General features: G+C 43.4%; 1 protein-coding gene across 1 annotated transcript in view; it reads right to left on the minus strand.

Annotated features, from left to right (window-relative positions):
* Positions 1 to 438, minus strand: part of igsf21a (immunoglobin superfamily, member 21a) — a 119,120-nt gene extending 118,682 nt beyond the window's left edge. Inside the window, exon 1 of the mRNA XM_003973035.3 lies at positions 65 to 438. Coding sequence (XP_003973084.1) covers positions 65 to 203 — 139 coding nt within the window. The 5' untranslated portion in view covers positions 204 to 438. The remainder of the gene's footprint in view (positions 1 to 64) is intronic.
* Positions 439 to 20,816: the final 20,378 nt, after the last annotated feature.

A 20,816-nucleotide genomic window follows, 5' to 3' on the forward strand; every position in this document is an offset into this window, starting at 1 on the left:
AGACCGAAGTCAGCATGCCCGAGAATTCGGAATCTAAGGGGCTCTGACGGGGGCTCACACTTACCGACAGCCGAATCCAGCAGACCCGCGCACAGGAGCAAGGACAACGAGAAGATGGTCATCTTTCCTTTATGTTGTGGTAAATCCCAAACTCCATTTGCGTTTACATGTTCTACGGGTCTCGTCCGTGTAATCCTCACCATTCCAGAGGTATGTGACTGAAAGGTGCCCCTAAAGTATTTATGGTGCGGGAGAAATCAAAGATGAGTGAAAGAAAAGCGAGGCACTGGCCCGGACCGCAGAACAGGCAGACCCGGATTTTATTGTCCCTTCCAGTTTTAACAACAGTGAGCTGCGTTGAGTCGCGGGGCAGAGAGATGCTCTGAGAGAGACGGAGGTTTGACGATGAAAGGCTCTCTCCTTCTGTCTCTATCTCTCTCTCCCCTCCCTCTGGCTCTGTCCCTCCCTGTCTCTCCCTGTACCTCTCCCTCCCTCCCTCTCTCTCTCTGTCTCCCCCGCCCCCCAGACAGACGTGCGTACTCCTTTTTGATCACACGCTCTTTTATTTCACACAATTTCCCTTAATCCCACCCTGGATTCGAACCACTTTAATTCCGTCCATTAAGTCGATTTATTTCTGTTGCATTTTACCCCCTCTAATAAATGTGTGTGTGTGCGTGCGTGTGTGTGTGTGTGTGTGTGTGTGTGTCTCCAGGTGATCCAAAATGATGCAGCCAGACTTCTGACAGGTATTGACAAAAGAGATCACATAACTCCTGTACTGGCGTCTCTTCATTGGCTGCTCGTTAAATTTAGAATAATTTTTAAAACCTTTCTTTTGATCTACAAGGTCCTCAGAGGCCTAGCTCCATCCTACCTGGAGGAGCTAGTGACACCTTACCAGCCCAATAAACCGCTCCGCTCTCAGAATGCTGGTCTACTTGTGGTTCCCAGAGTCTCTAGGAGTAGAATGGGGGGCCGAGCATTTAGCTACCAGACCCCCCTGCTATGGAACCAGCTCCCTGTCCAGGTACGGGAGGCTGACTCCATCGCTACTTTTAAGATTAGGCTTAAAACCTACCTCTTTGAAAAAGCTTATTGTTACTAATTCTGTAGTTCCAGTTACTATCATAGACAGACAAATTATCATACTTAAGGGGTCGTCTAATCATTAGGTTAACATCTTAGCTACGCTGTTATAGGCCAAGGCTGCCGGGGTCCAGAAACATGATCAGGCCTCTGTCACCCCGCTGGGTCATGGTTTCCTCTCCTCTCCTCTCCTCTCCTCTCCTCTCCTCTCCTCTCCTCTCCTCTCCTCTCCTCTCCTCTCCTCTCCTCTCCTCTCCTCTCCTACCTATTCTATCCTCTACCTGTCCTCCCCCTTCTCCTCTCTCTCTACCCAGCCAGCGATCAGCAGGAGGGTCCCCCTACATGAGCCTGGTCCTGCTCAAGGTTTCTTCCTGTTAAAGGGGAGTTTTTCCTTGCCACTGTTGCTTGTCTGGGGTCAGGCCCTGGGATTCTGGAAAGCGCCTTGAAACAATTCTGATTGTAAAACACGCTATATCAATAAAGATTGATTGATTGATTGTGTGTGTGTGTGTGTGTGTGTGTGTGTACACACTGTATAGGGTCTGCTATTGCCCAGTAACATTGCATTCACCATCTTAAACATTTGTTGAATATCTTAATAGCAGTTTTAATTATGTAGCATTACATTTACCAGGAGTTTGCCAATTTTCATGCCAGTTTTCTTTTTTTCCCTCCTAATTGCAATATCTGGCACTAGAAACTAAAAAAAAAACCTTAAGTTTAATTTGTTAAAAATTCAAGGTTAAAAGGTAAAATAATCCATTACTTCGCTGAGGTAATACTGTTACAATTGCTAAGCAATTAAAAAACAAGCGAACCTCAAACCAAAGAGGGAGTTTTGAATGAGACTCAGAGGACCTTTCACTTGCAAACCAATAATCATTGAATTGTTTTTTTAAAAATTGTAATTTTGTATTTTTTTTTTCTTTTTTGCCTTTCAATCACCTCATTTTGTAAAATTTGATCAAATGCCTGAGAGCTAAAATGGAAACTAAGATTGCAGAAATGATCATATCTAATTATAATTTTTCAATAATTTCATTATGATTTCATGGTGGAAACAGTTGTGTTTGGAGCAATAGGTTAGCAGAAATCTACATGTTCTCTAAGGTTACCCTTCAGAATTTTGAAAAAAGAGAGAAGTGTTTTTTCTTTTCATCTGGGTTAGATTGTAAAATAACAATTATGAACAGAAAAGGAGAGAATGAAACAAGCTTTTTTTTCATGTGATTGGAAGTTCAGCAAAGGGTTTTATCATCAAAACAAGAGCCTATTTAACTGCAGGAGAACTTGGTGTTCAGCTAAAAGCTTTTTAGATCTTCCTGGGTGGCTGTGTGATGGACCTCAGCAGAAGGAGGTTAAAGTCCTACTTCTGGTTCAAAATGGTGTTTTCATTCGTTCCATTAGCTTCATCTATCCTGTTAACTGGCGCGTGTGAATTTCAGATGAACCGTTTTTCTTTGTCAAGAATGATAACTGTTACTTGCAGCAGCAGCCATTTCAAGGTTTTAATAAGTAAATTTTTTTTTATATGGCCCTAATGTTTCTCTTTCAAATTCCCTGCAATAAAAACTCAGCCATTTGAAGGTTAAATCAACCCCACCCACCAAAGAAGAATACGGCTTCACCTGAATTCCTTTATTAAAACCATCATTTTCTCCAGTTTGAAGAAAACCAACTCCATGCATCAAGGCCATAAAGTTGGGAGCTTTTGAACTGAAAGAGCTATTGCAGAGGTTTGTCGATTTTTATGAATATGAAAGAAAAATGCATTTTAAACTTTATATGCAAGAAATTGGAAAAATGAAAACCTCCGATTTGAATGTCCTGAAAGCTTGTTGCTACAGTAATAACACATTTCAACAAATGTGTGTAAGTTACTGTTATATTGCTTGATTAACTTGCTGTACGCAAACAGCAATAATTACATAATAACTACAGTTCTTCACCATTTCGGTAATCAGGTGCTGTAGTGTTATGAAGTTATGCACAACTCTTTAAGATAAGTTCATGGAGACAGAACTGTCTGTCAGATGAGAAAAGTTCTTTTAGCATATTTATATTTTTAGCCTATCTTTAGCACACGAGAGTCCGATAGCATTTATCCTGGGCGTGTCACAGAAAAAGCTGATTAGGTAGCTCTCCGAGAGGGAAGGTTTGCTTCCAAATCTTTTTGGAATGTTATTTTTAACTATTTGGATTAGCTCTTTGAGCGGTATTGTGAACCACATTTGCCATTTTAAAAAGAAGGATTATTTGGGACTGCTGCTCAGGACATGTAAATCCCTTAGCAAAGATGTGTAAGAATCAACCCTGGTGCACGATAGATGCGAAGGGAGACTTTTTTTAAAAAAGTGATCTGCACTAGTATTTTTGGTTTGTGGTGTATTTTACACTTCACTGTGAATAGAGAGGTTGTGCGGAAATACACCCATTTGTATGAATATATATGAGGCAGCCTACTACTACTACTTTTCTTTATAAAAAAAAAATTAGATTTTACTATTAACGTTGTGTGATCTCTAGAACCTTTGCATTTGTGTTGTGTTTAAGGGCTGTCGGACTTTATCCATGTAGATTTAAGCTGATTCTGTCTCTTTAGGTCTGGTACGTTTTCAACAAGTCAATAATCATTATCATGACACAAAATCAGTTCACAGACTCATCTTAACACAACGAATCTGTTTTGTACTAAAAAGGCATTCAGATCTAAGTTCTGCTTGCCTAGATCCTGAACAAGACATGTAAGGAAAACACCTCCAGTATATACGCTGGTCGAGTTAGGAAGCAGTGTGGATCTATTTACCCTGCTGTTGAGCAATTAACAGACAATAGGTGGGAAGGAGAAGCAATTAGTGGGACAACCCTCTATTAAAGAGAATGTACAGGTGGTGACCAAAGATGCAAAGGATAGTTTTGCTTTTTTCTTCCTCTTTGGCTAATTCTTTTCATTTGTTTCTTTCAGGACTCCCCTCACAAGCGGTAGCATAGCACAGAAGTTGCTCGGATAATGCTCCATTCTCCCGGTTTTCAAGTGTGCTGTGCCTCCAGCATAGTGTCAGAAGAGACAGCCCAGACATTGAGTAAGACACCAGGAGACAGAACAGTTCGCCAGGCAGGAAAAAAGGGGGGTTTAGGAGGGAACACCTCAACAACGGGGTTGCTACCTGCTCTATTGTACCAGGACGAAAATGAGGAACACTGCCAGAGCTGTACAAAATGAACTCAGTAGGTCTCTTGGGTGCGTGTTTCTGCTTATTGTGGACACCAATTGATCTTCATGAATGAGCGGGTTGAGTGAGCACATGTGATTCTGATCCAGTTTACTGATCCCTTTTTCTGTGCATGGATGCCAGTTAATCAATAAAGATTTCAGCTATGATATTTCAGATATGAAGTGTCTAGTGGTGTTTTCTTCTTTCATGTGAGGAGTGTATTTTGTGTCAGCTACACTTTCTGTGAAGCAGATTTAGCAGTGACAGTCACCGGATACAAAATGTGTTCTATAAACTTGTACACTACGTTGGGGTAGTAGCAATAACCGTAAAACCAAAATCCCAATCTGTTCTTGTTTTGGTCTTGTTTTACAGCTGGTCAACCTTCTGGTCCTTATGTCTTCACCTTACATTCAAATTGTGTGACATTTTGTGATTTGTTGTCAACAAATAAATAAAATACAAGCTACTATATATGTAGCTAGCACCCTCTTGCGATGCTGCTCTCACAGGTGTGAGAAAAGAAAGCTAATGTGCAGCATTAATGGAGAGAAAGCATTTTCAAAACCATTTTACTAAACCGTGCTAGCTACTGTGCACTGTGAGAAGTTATCATGGTGCATGAGTTCACATGTTGTTCAGTAAAATCAGTAATTTTAAGGCTGGTGTTATTTTCAGGGAGTGTGAGCAATAGCCAAGAAGAGGAAACCTGACAAGAAAATGGAATAGTCTCCATTTGGCTCTTGTCTTTCATTTAATGAAGTGCTCCTTGTTGTGGTGCCTATATCGTCTTTATGATCTATATACGCTTAAATGTTTACATTTAATGTATTCACACATTCAGTATATAGGAAGGATTGACTTAATGTCATTTGTATTTGTACTGCTCAGATTGTGGCAAAATTATTCACAGTAATGGTGAATAATTAATGTCATAATCATAAAATCTCAGTAGACACGACCACACTTATCAGATCTGAATATTTAACTGATCAGTAGTTCAAAGCTGGAACAGCTTTGCTATTTTTGCTATATTTTTATCCAGTGTGCACAAAACTCAACTTCAAACTATGTGGCACGAACATAGTCTGGAATTAAAATGAATGTACCGTATTTTCTGGACTATAAATCGCACTTTTTTTCATAGTTTGTCAGGGGGTGCGACTTGTACTCCGGAGCGACATAAATAAATACATTATTACAGAATTTCACATGTTCGTTATTTTCACACTGACAACCTCAAGGGGTCTATGGTCTATGGAGTTAGACTTGATTGTTTGGTAAACTTGCTCGGATGTTCTTTATGCTATAGTTATCTAAATAACTGTTAATATGTTACGTTAACAAAGCAGACACGTACTCAGTTCGTTGTGGGTCATGTAGCTAAATTTGTTAGCATACCATAACCCTATTGCTAATCCATGCTAATTGCCTTTCAAGATGAAATGTATGTTCTTGGTCTCGGATTTTATCAAATAAATTTCCCCCCAAAATGCGACTTATAGTCCAGTGCGACTTATATATCTATTTTTCTTTTTTGGCTAGTGCGACTTAAACTCCGGAGCGACATATAGTCCAGAAAATACGGTATTTGGGATCTATAGGGTGGATGAAGACCTACTAATTTACCATAATTTGATTCTTTACATCAAAAGCTATTTGTACTCCAGTGCTCATCAGGCCATAGCACCATTGTTGACCATTGTCACAGAGAGTGTGTCAGACTTAATTACACACAGTCTGACAGCGGATAAAAAATGTTGTCACTGGAACAGGCTACAGTTTAATCAGCCCCATTATCACTGGGGACATGCTACACAAAGAGTGGTGAAAGCAGAGCGACCATAATGGCTGTGCATTAAAACAAGAGACTAAAGACTACAGTCTAAACAATGTAAACAGATTAAGACCCCAAAACACAAGTGACTCAGGTGCATATTGTCCCTGGGATGGTGACCCTTGGACACCTAGAAATGTGTTTTGATTTGAATAGCCAGGCAAAGAAGTTCCTGAGCCTGCTTGTGTTTGTCAGAGACAGCGGCATGAACACACTCCTCTGACTGATCAGTGTACTGTGCAGAGGGCAGGAAATATTGTCCAATATGGACAAGATCTTATTGAGAGGCCGACAACATAGAGTCTGTGCTCGTCGGACATCCTGTCCTTCACAATAGTCTGTCTAGGTGTGTTGTATCCCTCTTCCTGATGCTAACTCCCCCTGCACACAAAAACATAGAAAAAGACACTCATGACAACAGTCTGGTAACACAATCAATTGAAGTGTCTCTTCAGAAGTACAGATGGCTCTGGGTTTCCCTGTGGATGGTGATGGTGTTCCCTGTACATGGTGTCGTTCCCAAGGAAGCTTTCTGTTTGCTTCCTTGTGCCGGAATAGAGTTCCTCTATCAAACAGGAAATAGGTTAGGTTGGCTCATAGGGGCAGTGTGGTCGAAAGCTGCAGTGACTCCCCTCCATTGGGCCGACAAATTTGCTGGTAAAAAAGACGATCCTTTCTTTTTCTATAGCAAATTTTTACTTCACTAATTTGCTTGTCTGGTATTTTAAAATGTATGAAAACAGGATAAACAATAACAATTTTTCACTTCAGCGCTCAAATGTGTGAAATAGTGTTAAGCATCAGCCAGTTTCACGTTCGACTTTTTCTACTATTGCTTTTTGAAATGTGCGAATTGATGATGAACAATGATGGGCCAACAAGCACTGAGCAAAAAGAAAATAAAAATCTGAGCAAAAGAAAAAAAAGAATCACTGGTGAAGGTCACACCATTGAAGAAAAATGGGCTGTTTGTGTACAGCTGTTTGGGAAAGAAAAATATTCTCTCAAAATATTCTTTGTGGACGAGATACACACATGTATCACATTGGACATAAGTTGGTACTGTGGTTTACATGATGAAACTCGGTACATTGTAAATCCACTGGATATAAAAGTTTGATCATAAAACATTATGAATAAAGTTCAAGGCATCTTGGGATGGCATATTACATGTTTTATTCACAGTACTATAATAGTACTTTATAGTTGCTGCAAAATATTATAAATAGTATATTGCTGTCAAATCCCAACTTTGCTCTTTGACTGTATCTTCTTACCTTAACCTTATGCTTATAGGCACGATGGATCACTCTGTGCTCATCCAAAACTCTTTTGGATCCACAAAGCATTCAAGGTTGAGGAGCTCGGTGTCATAATCCTGTGTTTACTGATTCTTTTATCGTTATTTTTTTCCATTAGGGGGAATGGTTGACCCAATCAGTGTCAGATTGTTTCATCCTTGTTGTTGCCCACCCACTGTTGTAAATTTTGTAAATCAATCTTTTCACTTTGGGATTTTGTCTCCTGTCTGAGGTTACGCACTTGTGTCCTTAGTTGCTTGTGACAGAAAAATCTCACCACAATATAGACAGCGAGTCTTCACAAGGTGCACTATTTGGACAACACAACCAGCTCTTATCCAAGATTGTGAGATTGCTTCAGGAGCTTAGAGCAAATGTTTCTGGCTTGCTTGGTCAAGCGACTCCAGCTTCCTCGGCACGCTCTTCCACTCTGTTGGTCCCTGCGTCGTCTGAAGGCTCAGCCTCCCAAATGCCAAAATCGTTGGTTTCCACGGCAGCCTGTGAGCCTCACATTCCCATTCCCAGCTGCTACTCCGGTGAGGTAGGGCATTGCAGTAGTTTTTAATTACAATGTTTACTGGTGTTCGACCTTAAAACCCTAAGGTGCGCCTCAGACAGGGCAAAAATCACATTTGTTTTGGATTTGTGGTCTGGAAGGGCCCTGCAATGGTTTTTATAGAACACCGCACTCTTGCATCTGCCTCATACAATGTGGTTATGACAGAACTCAGGCGGGTGTTTGATCATCCAGTTCGGTGTGGTGAGGGAGATACCCGGCTCTTTAGTTTCGCTAAAGCTTCTGCGTCAGTCGGCAATTATTCTATGCAGAATTAATGTAGCAGAGAGTGATTGGAATGACACCACACTTTGGGGAGATTTACTGAGAGGGCTGAATGAGTAATTAAGGGACAAATGCGCTGCGGGAAACATCTCCCCAGGTCTCGCATCTGATCTCGCTCTGTATCTGCCTGGACAACCGTCTGAGGGAGAGGTGGAGAGAGAGGGCCACATTACAACATTTCTCTGCTGTTTTTCCCCAAAGTCATTTTAAGGTTCCCACAGTGGAGGACCCTGTTTCAAGCACTGAAACGGTGGAACCCATGCAGGTGGGTAGGGTGCAACTCTCCCTGTTACGAATCTGCAGCCATGAATCTAGACCCCAAAAGCAGACACACACGACTAGCTGGAGTTGGAGCAAGGGTTCGTTTACTGTCAATGGTTTAGGACAAAAAACAAGAGGTGCAGGTGGCCAGTGACGTGCGGTGAGGTTCATGGCTGGGGAGGCACTGACTTCATCATCAGTCAGACTTACAAAGATCATATGAGCCCTCCAGAGCAGCGTATTCACCATTTCATTGGCAGCAATTAACTGTCTGAGCTACAAGCTTTTCAACACAGTCCTACTTCTCCAACACTCCCAGGACATAATCAGCGATGGCAGAAGCGCATCTTTCCTCACTCACATCATCAAAGCTCCAAAACACCTCCACCTCACAATCTGCTTCCGTTTTAGTCACATAGCACAATATAATAGAAATCTGAGCTTGGTTTGTGACATCTGTGGTCTCGTCAACTTCTACAGCAACAAATAGGGCTGCATCGATCTCATTCCTAACGTTATTTCTAATGACGTCTGCGACTGCTTTGATTAAATCGTTCTGTATTCTATTTGACAAGCCCGAAAATGCAGTGGATGTCTCCAAATGTCTAGCTAGCCTGTCATCTTCCTCAGCAAAAGCATATAAAAGTTCATTGTCTGCTTTTATCATTTCCACGAAATGCTAGCTGCTGTTTGGCGAGGAAGAAGGTGGCTTTAAAGAGATCTTTTCTGGAAGCCCCTCCGCCCAGCCTGGAATTAAACAGACAGGGGACTCTGCAGTGACTCCACTTGCTCTTTCTCTTCCTGGATAACGCTTCCCAGCATACTCCTGTGGCAACTTGATTCTCTCCCTTTGAATTTTTTTGGTGGATTCGAGAGCAGATGGCTGCTTCATTGATCAGGAGGTGTTCAAGCACAAACATCCCATTGGAGAAGCTACCCAAGCCAAAAACAATACTGGATCTTGATGGGAAAAATCTCACTAAGGTAACCACCCTTACGATAAACATTTAAGGAAATTACTGCCACTTCAACTGCAACTATAGTAAGGTTGTGGCCACCCCCAACCACCTTGACATCCACCCTCCAGCTCTTCTGCTGGACCAAAGAGGTGGAGGCAGCATTCACCCATCTCCAGTCCTTGCTTATCTCGGCCCCTATTTGAGCCCATCTGGACCCTGACCGCCAATTCATTGGAGATGTTGACACCTTGGACATCAAAGGTAAGCACCTTCTTTTTGCAGAAGGAACTGAAAACTTTCCTGTGCCTTCTTCAGCTGAAGTCTGTTTCCGGTTGAGATAAATTCTAATGCAAAAAATCATGAGCTCCTAGCTGTTGTCCTTGCATTGCGGGAATGGAGACATTGGCTGGAGAGCCCAGTCCAGTTTGTGATCTGGACCAACCATAAGAACCTCGCCTACCTCTAAAATGCGAAGCAGCTGAACCTGCAGCAGGCATGATGGGTGCTCTTTCTTGTTTAACACTTTAACTTTACTCTCACCTTCCGAACCCATTTCACATGATGTGAAACCCAATGCCCTGTCCCATCAGTTCTCTCAAGACCCCTCCAGTTTGGATCCCGATCCCACACTGTCTATCCCTGTATCATGGGCACAGCCTCCTGGTTTGTTGAGGAGAGGGTCTGTAGGTCACAGTTGGCTGGTCAAGGTCCAGGAAGGAGGGTTTCTCAGTCACAGCAGATGGATCTGCTACATCAAGTTCCATCTGTCTGTTTGATAGTCTATCAATGACCAGCAGCTTGCTCGTGCTCTGTGATCGTGATCACTTGAGCAGCGTATAAACATATAAACGAAGGAGGTGCAGAGAGTAAGTTGTAAAAAAACTGGTGAGACCTGTTGAGAGGGCAATAAAGGTCTTTGGTTAGATTTTATTTGGTTCCATTCTGAGTCGACAGGACACAAGGCTTTTGTGGAATCTATGCAGTCTGCAGTTTGTTGGTTTAATTTACAAGTGTGTCCAGGAGAATGTTAAAATAAGATGTTAACTGTGACGAATATTCATGCTGCAGGAATACAGTGTCTTCACCATTGTTAGCTTGTTAGCAATTTGCACTGCAGCATTCTATTGTTCAGGCTGTGTTGTTGCATTAACTTGCATAGCGTTATAGACTCTCGTAGGAATGTTTTAATTATTATTCCTGGAATCTCACTCAGTTGTGTGTACAAGGATTTTTATCTTTGTTCCTGGATTCTGGTGCAATCATTTCTTGTGTTAGCATAGCATAGTAAGCGTGCACCAACACAGTTAAAAGAGAAATTTTAGCTAATTTATGTATCCTCAGTGTTTTTGAATCTGCACAGAAATTAGCCTGTTTGTTGATAATATCTGTGTAGTCCTCTTATTTAGTTTGGTTATCTTATATTACAGTATAAGCCATCTCTGCTTATTCATATGCTTCTTTTCTGCTATTCCTAATGCAGACACCACACATGTCTCAAATCCAACAGCTTCATCAGCAATAAATGAGTGGGCATTCATGAGTGTGCATTGCTGGACAATGACCATCTCCACCTTTGTTCTTACCAGAAAGACTGGGTCGATTGTAGTGACATTACTAGTATCATCGCTTGAGGTTAAATTCAGTTCACAATAAGATCTCACATTTGGTCTTAAGCAAACAAGACCTTTCTTCTGCTCTTCTCGTGTCATATGTAAAAATTAAGTAATTCTTTGTGCACTAGCTGAAGACTGAAAGGCACAGTCACAAAGCAAAACCATCACATGGTACATTTTGCTTCTTGTGACTAGTTTAAACAGGGTGCATTAATTGACAGTTCAGTGAGCGATAATCAGGATCAACTGTGCATGAATGTCCTGGCCTCAGATATGGGCGCTTCTCTTTGTTTTGTCTGTGTTTTATACACCTGCTCACCATTTAACAGAATCAGATGGTAACATCTGCTAGTAGTAGTAATAAATGGCCATTGCACAACAACTTTGCAGCATACCATATGAACCCAGCTCATGCCTTTGTAATCATCTGGGGTATCCACTCCAGGTTTGAACTGTGCTGTTGAATATGGTTTTATCCTTTTCTGCTCCATGATTGTAAGAATTCAGCCCAGATGAGAGAGATATTCAGAATCTTTGGTGGTCAGCAACAGCCCCACCAACGTTTAATGCGATGGGCTTTGTTTTTGCAGTGATACAACGTGGTTATCTGCTGCATAAAGGGCTCAGACAGTATACTGGCTAATGCTCTTGCGCTGCTTTCCAGCGCTGTGATGCTAGGGTATGCTGGCTATTTTTGAGTTGAGGGTAAAGATAAAGCCCTAGTGTTTTGGTTGCAGGGGGCCAACTGGGTCACAGAGTTCCTGGTGGGTCTCTGGGGTGCTTGGGGAGGCGTGCCTTGACGACAGGCCACTCCTCGGATCCATACACACTTGAGGTCCTCCCCTCATATAAAATGGCTGCTGGCCTTTTCTCTCACTCTCTAACCTCCAGCAGGTTTGTTGTTTTGTAATTTACTCTTTTGGTTTGTTTGCTCTTGCACTCTTTCTTAGACACCGTTCCAAAAAGACACTCCAGACGCTACCTGGATGATGGTCTTCCATCTTTAGTTTGAACACGGAGCTGCTTCTTGACACCTGTTATTCAGACACATAGTGAAGCTGAGGGAAGACAGCTAGAAGTTGTGATTCTACAGAATTATTTTTTGATAGGATTAACTCGGAGGGAACGCAAAAGAACCATGTAAAATTAATTCCATTACATATCCATTACAGACAGATACCTGGGCGTTCAAAAATACAAGATTGTATGCAGTGTGTAGCACAGTCAAGATTAACATAATTACAATAGATAAAATAGTACATGATAAATATGCATTAAGGTGGGATTAAAAGCTTTGTCTAAAACATCTACGTATAATCTTTCAGGATCTAATATCAGATTGTGTTGTGATGTGGGAAGAGATAAAAGCAGGCATGACATTTTCCCAGCCTGAAAATGAATGGCTGGTGTGCTTCTGGTATAATCTCAGATGTACTAAGATTCTAGTTAAAAATGCGCTGAAAGGAGACAAAAACTAATGCAGCTATTTTCCTCGTGATATAAAATACAGTAGATATTTTATTAGAATAGGATACATTAACTGGTGCACATTCTTAGGACTTCCAACCAAATAAATATCATATGTCATCTATTTATGATGCTAGAGTATTAAAAAATATATAGTATTATGAATGCAACACTTTTTTGACATTTTTTTTATACCTGAGCTAATACCTGTTTGCGTATAAATAGTTGAATCATTTTTACCTTTTCCATGCTGTAACATACTGCTACAGGCCCCCCCTTATTCACATCCACCCTCCCACAGAAAAATGTGGCCACTGCTGCCAAAAGGATGGCACAGAGTCCAAGGGGACCTAGACATGCGTTTAATGTTCTATTCATGTCTTATTTAATTTGTTGTTTGGTGATTTTGACAACCCTACTATTTATGCAAACTCTAATGGTGTCGGGCACAAACCTGCGATCAAATGTAGGCGTGATATCACGAGAGAATAAAAGGCTTGTCTTGCCTAAAGTTAACATCCTATGATGTCTCACTGAGAAGAGCCTTTATTTTAGTCTTCCTTAGAAGTCAAATGCATCATTAGAGGAGCAAGTAAACGAGACATGCCACATCCTTCTTTTTTTATGTGAATCTTGTTTTTCCTACTGCAAGTGAATCTTATTTTCACCTGATCTGCTGCTCCAAAGAGGTGGAGATTCCAGTAGAATAAGCAGTTATTCTGAGCTGTCAGACTCCTTTTCTTCACCTGTTCTTTCTTCCTCCCTTCCAGGGTCATGGGGAGGGTGCTGCAGCCTGTCCCAGCTGCACGTGGGCGACAGAGGGTCCATCTCTGTGACCAGGTTCGGTACCTTGCTGGGGGGCACCTTGGCATTGCTCTGAAGTGCTCTGGTAGTAGGGGGGTGCCAGAACACCTGTGCCCAGAAAAAAACACCTGTAGAAACAAAAAGGCATTATCAAATTATATGATTCTGCTCAATTATTATACGTATATATGGAGATGATTGTATAGGATTAACTCATTGGTATACAGGTTAGTTTGATAAGAAATTTAGTATTTTGCAAAAATCTCAGTAAACTTGTAAAATAAATGTTAAGGGAGGATAAAGAGGAAGCATTGGAGCAACTGAAGCTGAAATTGTTGGCATAAATATTGGACAGGTACCAGGATATGTAGCTCATGCGGCAGATCACATAACTTGTTTGCTTCCGCTGAGGCGACCAGAGCAGCAGGCCTAACCTCCAGTGAGTGAAACAGCTGTTTAGCCATTGATTGTATTTCCAGCAACGAATCAGCACCATAACCACAACGCTCCCACCGTGGCGTCTGAAGCCAATGGAAAACTGTCAAATGTTTTGAATCACGCCAGTGTGTAGTGATTTATTAAGATGACATACTTCATGTTCAATTATTGTCAAAAATGAAGTATAAAGCAGTGCCGTGCATCTCATATCATTCCTATAAACTGAATAAAATAGTGGGGAAATAGTGCACTTTATCTCCACGCTGATGGTTTCACCTTTGAATGGGCCAGGCAGCATCAAGGCCCATTTTAGAGTATTTTTATGCTTCTGTGGAGGTAATGAAACAGTGTACCTGCCCTTATTTGGTTCAGAAACACGCATTAGAAGCTGCTTTTCAGTTTTTTTTGCGTTGTTTAGCAGTATGCTAGGTTTATTATACTGAAAAATTAAATCATATAGCTCTGTGTTCTACTGTGGGGCTCACCTGCTGCGGTATTGCACTCTCTGCTGTTGGTTGCTGATATCATTTAATGAGAAAATGTTTATCAGAAAACAAAAGGAAGACAGTGGGAAAGGAACTGGACAGGTATCAGTGATTTCCACAGAACTAACCTGGGATGCCTGATGGGGCATTTCTTGCAAAGATGCCCTGTGCAAGCTAACATGTTCAAAAAAATGTCAATCAATATAGCTTGGCATGTTTTTTTTTTTCCACCATGATGTGTCTCATCACTCAGATTTCATAGTTACTATTCTCTTTGAGAGTAAAGAAAACATTTAAAGTTGCAAAAAGACCAATGAAACCCAGAGCCCCCACAGAAATACTGCAATATCCCTTATATTTAATACAGTGGTGAATTTCCATTAATAAAATATGTATTGACCAAAAGGGGATAAAGCAGTAAAAGGGGGAAAAAATTGCAAGGCTTGTGTTATAAAGTGTTTTTTTTAATCACCCAAGAGAGGTTTAATTCACAGTCTGGAAGCCTACTGATGTTTTCACTATTCAGGTGGTTAAAATCCTTTATATTCAACCTCATCTTCAATTAAATGTTGTGCACCTGATGCTGACAATAACTATCAGGCAAAGTCACAACTGTCCAGTGGCGCTTTTCCTGTACACGCACGTCACCTAAATCTGATCTACAGCGTTCGGCCTGCAGCCATCTGCCACTGAATTTGATCCAAATCCACTGATTAATTTTTGGGATATCTACCCGGCAGACTGATGAAAACAAATTAGTCAACACATAACCTCAGTTGTTGAAAGAGGTAAATAGTCTTACTGCTAAATTTAAAACCTTTTTACCATTCGCTGCGGGGGGATAAGGCAGCTTTCTCAGTCTACACATGCGCACACACACATTCACACACACACACACACAGAGTAGATGTAATATTTTAACTGACCTTTGAAAAATTAACATGAAAATAATATTTTAAAAAAATCATGATGCATTTGGAAGCATTTCTCTCATTTTCCTCTCAAAAACAAAATGAATAAAAATGGAGATAAACCACACAATCCAAAAAGTGTAGCTGGTGGAGGCTCGACTGCCCACAGACTCATTACCTGTTGACGGGTTTCACACACCCCTCCTGGGCTACCCAGTTATCGTGGTGGAGGGGTTTGCATGTCCCAATGATCCTAGGAGCTCCGTTGTCTGGGGCTTTATGCCCCTGGTAGGGCCACCCATTGCAAACAGGTCCTAGGTGAGGGATCAGACAAAGCGTAGCCCAGGACCCTATAATGATGAATAACAATATTGGTTCCAAGATTCCCTTACCCTTGCGGGTCACTGGGGCCCCCTCCTGGAGCCAGGTCTGGGGGCAGGGCACATTGGCAAGCGCCTCTTGGCTGGACCGCTGCCCATGGAGTCCAGCCCGGCACAGCCTGAAGAGGCAACATGGGACGCCCTTCCCGTGGGCTCGCCACCTGCAGGAGGAGCCAAGGGGGTCGGGTGCAGTGTGTATTGGGTGGCCAAAGGCAGGGACCTTGGCGGTCTGATCCCTGGCTGCATAAACTGGCTCTAGGGACATGGAATGTAGGGTTAGGAGCCTAAGGAGCCTGAGCTGGTGCGCGAGGTTGAGAAGTTGTGACTAGATATAGTCGGCCTCACCTCAACGCACAGCAAGGGCTCTGGAACCAGTCTTCGCGAGAGGGGTTGGACTCTCTACCACTCTGGAGTTGCCGATGGTGAGAGGTGATGGGTAGGGGTGGCAATTCTCTTTGCTCCCCAGCTCAGTGCCTGTATATTGGAGTTTACCCCGGTGGATGAGAGGGTAGCCTCCCTTCGCCTTCGGGTGGGGGGACAGATCCTGACTGTTGTTTGTGCCTATGGCCCAAACAGCAGTTCAGCATATCCACCCTTTTTGGAATCCTTAGAGGGAGTGCTGGAGAGTGCTCCTTCTGGGGGCTCCCTCATCCTCCTGGGTGACTTCAATGCTCACGTTGGCAGCGACAGTGTGACCTGGAGAGGTGTGATTGGGAAGAACGACCCCCCTGATCCGAACCCGAGTGGTGTTTTGTTGTTGGACTTCTGTGCTTGTCTCAGATTGTCCATAACAAACACCTTTTTCAGGCATAAAGGCGTCCACATGTGCACTTGGCACCAGGATGCCTTAGGCCGCAGATCGATGATCGACTTTGTGGTCATGTCATCGGATTTGCGGCCCTATGTTCTGGACACCCGGGTGAAGAGAGGGGCAGAGCTGTCAACTGATCACCACCTGGTGGTGAGTTGGCTCCGATGGTGGGGAAGGATGCCTGACAGACCAAAACGTATTGTGAGGGTCTGCAGAGAATGCCTGGCAGAGTCTCCTGTCAGAAGGAGCTTCAACTCACACCACCGGGAGAGCTTTGACCATGTCCCGGGGAAGGCGGGGGACATTGAGTCTGAGTGGACCATTTTCTGTGCCTCCATTGTTGAGGCAGCTGACGGGTGCTGTGGCCGCAAGGTGGTTGGTGCCTGTCGTGGTGGCAATGCCCGAACCTGCTGGTGGACAGCAGCGGTAAGGGATGACATCAGGCTGACGAAGGAGTCGTATCTGGCCTTACTGGCCTGTTGTACTCCTGAGGCAGCAGATAGGTACGGGAAGGCCAAGCAGAGTGCAGCTACGGCGGTTGCTGAGGCAAAGACCCGGGCATGGGAAGAGTTCGGTGAGGCCATGGAGAATGATTTCCGGATGGCTTCGAAAAGGTTCTGGACCACCATCCGGCAACTGAGGAAGGGGAAGCAGTGCACTGTCAGCACTGTGTATAGTGGCGATGGTGTGCTGCTGACCTCAACTCGGAATGTTGTGGATCGGTGGAAGGAATACTTCGAGGACCTCCTTAATCCCACCAACGTGCCTTCCAGTGAGGAAGCAGGGCCTGGGGTCCTGGGGACAGGCCCTCATATCTCCGGGGCTAAAGTTGCCGAGGTAGTCAAAAAACTCCTCAGTGTCAAGGCCCTGGGGGTTTATGAGATCCGTCCGGCATTCCTTAAGGCTCTGGATGTTGTACGACTGTCGTGGTTGACTCAACTCTGCAACATCGCATGGACATCGGGGGCGGTGCCGCTGGATTGGCAGACCAGGGTTGTAGTCCCTCTTTTTAAGAAGGGGGGCAGAGGGTGTGTTCCAACTATAGGGGGATCACACTCCTCAAGCTCCCCGGTAACGTCTATTCAGGGGTACTGGAGAGGAGGGTCCGCCGGATAGACGAACCTCGGATTCAGGAGAAACAATGTGGTTTTCGTCCTGGGCGTGGAACCGTGGACCAGCTCTACACCCTCAGCAGGGTCTTCGAGGGTGCATGGGAGTTTTCCCAACCAGTCCACATATGTTTTGCGGACTTGGAGAAAGCATTCGACCGTGTCTCTTGGGGACTGTGGGGGGTCCTTTGATAGTATGGAGTGCCGGGCCCCTTGATACGGGCTGTCTGCTTCCTGTGCGATTGGTGTCAGAGTTTGGTCCGCATTGCTGGCAGTAAGTCAAACTCGTTTCTAGTGAGGGTTTGTCTCCACCAGGGCTGCACTTTGTCACCGATTCTGTTCACAACTTTTATGGACAGAATTTCTAGGTGCAGTCATGGCGTTGAGGGGGTCCGGCTTGGTGACCACAGGATCGGGTCTCTGCTCTTTGCAGATGATGTGGTCCTGTTGGCGTCATCGGCGTCACCTCCAACGATCACTGGAAGCGGCCGGGATGAGAATCAGCACCTCCAAATCCGAGGCCATGGTTCTCAACTGGAAAAAGGTGGAGCGCCTTCTCTGGGTCAAGGAGGAGATTCTGCCCCAAGTGGAAGAGTTCAAGTACCACAGGGTCTTGTTCACAAGTGAGGGAAGAATGGAGCAGGAGATCGACAGGCGGATCGGTGCGGCGTCAGCAGTACTGCGCACTCCTCACCGGTCCGTTGTAGTGAAGAGAGAGCTGAGCCAAAAGGCGAAGCTCTTGATTTACCGGTCGATCTTTGTTCCTACCCTCACCTATGGTCATGAGCTTTGGGTAATGACCGAAAGAACAAGATCACGGGTACAAGCGGCCGAAATGAGCTTCCTCCGTAGGGTGGCTGGGCTCTCCCTTAGAGATAGGGTGAGAAGCTCTGCCATGGATGGATGGATGGATGGATGGGTTTCACACAACGGTTTTGATTGCTTACCTTTATCTTCATTTCAGATGGGCCACAACTGACATTGCAGACTGCAGATCTCTGCCAGAAATGTGCTAATCACCATGTTATCTTTTAATGACTTTCATTAGAAAAGTGTTTTCACTTTACACTGTGTTCATGCAGATCATGTCACCTGTCGAATGTGAAAATTCTTATTTATACATTTCCCATCGAGCCATATTCAAATATTCATTTGTTTTAAAGATGCTGTAAGTCACAATCATATAAAATATGGATGTATTTTCATACATCTATTGATGTTACAAATATGCCCTGAATATTTTCTCCTTTTCAGGACAGATCCCAGTGAAACCAAGAATGTATTTAAGATCTCATCCCTCAAAACACACCTGGCAACAGTAAAAACGCATTAATGACAAAAGTGTCGTCAAATGTGTCCTTGGCCCAATTTAACTGTTGTCATGGTAATTTACCTTTGAAGATTTTATGTAAGATTTGAAAAAAAAAAGTCTTTATAGTGGAAAAATTATGAAATATTATGCCTGTTTTTCCTCATATATATGCTTATATATATATATAAATGTGCGTGTGTGTGTGTTACATGCTGAGCTGGATGCCACACCAGTATCGGAAGTCACCATTAGAGGAACGCATCATCATTGAGACATGGTCCCTGACAGCTTTAAGGAGGTAGTGTTTATATTCTGATGAGAATTATTTCATGTCTGTGCGTCTGTTTAAAAAGGTCTGAGACATCATATAGAGGTAAAGAGCAACAGCAAAACACCACTGTAACCGATTTCACGACTATCTGCCACATTCTCAGTGTCCTCAGTCTAAGACATTCTAATTTAAAGTGTAATGCCCACAGATGCGGAAGTGGACACATCATTTCCCCTGGAAGATGGATTACTCTCTCCTCTGGAACTAATTATCCAGTGTTTTGCAGGGCACATGTTCAAATGCCATGTCTGGAGGTGCCAAGAGTTTAAAAGAGCCAAAGGAGGATTCACAAAGCATCCAGAAACATAGACAACGCTAATTGCCCTTTTTAAAAGCATTTTAGATGCTATCTGTGCTTTGACCAACTATATGGATTCATATATGATTCAGTGAAAGATATCCCTGCAACAGCACTGCCATGGCAACAGACTGAAACTTTAAGAATAGATTTAAGAATAGTGATGATTCCCAGTTTGATGGTTTCCCCAAGCAAGGAGAAAATGTCATGATGCAAGTTCAAGAAATGGACCCAATTCAAAAGAGAATGAGGAAAAAAAACCTTCCTTTTAAAACACAACACAATAGCAATAAAAGCAAAATATCGTTTTTCTGTTTTCAGCGTGTCTAATGTGTTTATTTAACTGTCACTTAAAAAAAGTCCATCATTCAATAGATTTGTGATGATCCATTTCATAAAACTTGTCTTCAGTCTCTATTATACAGTCCAGTAGCTATAAGCAAGTCTCGGAATCACCTATAAGAGGAAAGTCATCGGACTTGAAGTTGCGCTGTTATGGACTGTATGTGTAGTTGCAGCATGTGAATACAAGCGGTTGCTGGGCAATAGTTCTTTATTGTAATGCACAAATCAGGTGCAGAGTAAATCATGCCAATGTGTTCTGTCTGTACATGTGCAATGTTGCTATAACCTGATCCCCAGTATGCCTGTGCCTCCTCATTATTAATATCCTTCAAGGATATCACATAGGGCGACGGGGCTATACAGATGTAATTTGGATACAGATGTGTAGCTAACCTATCTCATTAGCAAAGAACAACCACGGATAACATGGTGGGTTCCATGTCACCTTTTGACGTGGGAAAAATACTGAGATTTTTGGCCATTTTTTGACACCAATGATGTCTGTCGATCCATCCATCCTCTACCGCTTATCCGGGGTCGGGTCACAGGAGAAGCAGCAGAGAGGCCCAGACTTCCCTCACCCCAGCTACTTCTTCCAGCTCATCCAGGGGGATCCCCAAGCGTCCCCAGACCAGTCGAGAGACATAGTCTCTCCAACGTGTCCTGGGTCTTCCCGGGGGCCTCCTACCGGAGGGATATACCCTGAGCACCTCACCAGGGAGGCGTCCAGGGGGCATCCTAACTAGATGCCCAAGCCACCTCATCTGGCTCCTCTCAATGCGGAGGAGCAGCTGCTCTACTCCTAGCTCCTGCCGGATGGCAGAGCTTCTCACCCTATCTCTAAGGGAGAGCCCAGCCACCCTACGGAGGAAGCTCATTTCAGCCGCTTGGGGCAGGATCTTCTCCTTGACCCAAAGAAGGCACTCCACCTTTTTTCCGGTTGAGAACCATGGCCAGTAAGGCCAGATACGACTCCTTCTTCAGCCTGATGACATCCCTCACCGCTGGT

The sequence above is a fragment of the Takifugu rubripes genome, chromosome 19 (assembly GCF_901000725.2).
Source record: "Takifugu rubripes chromosome 19, fTakRub1.2, whole genome shotgun sequence".
Lineage (NCBI taxonomy): Eukaryota > Metazoa > Chordata > Actinopteri > Tetraodontiformes > Tetraodontidae > Takifugu > Takifugu rubripes.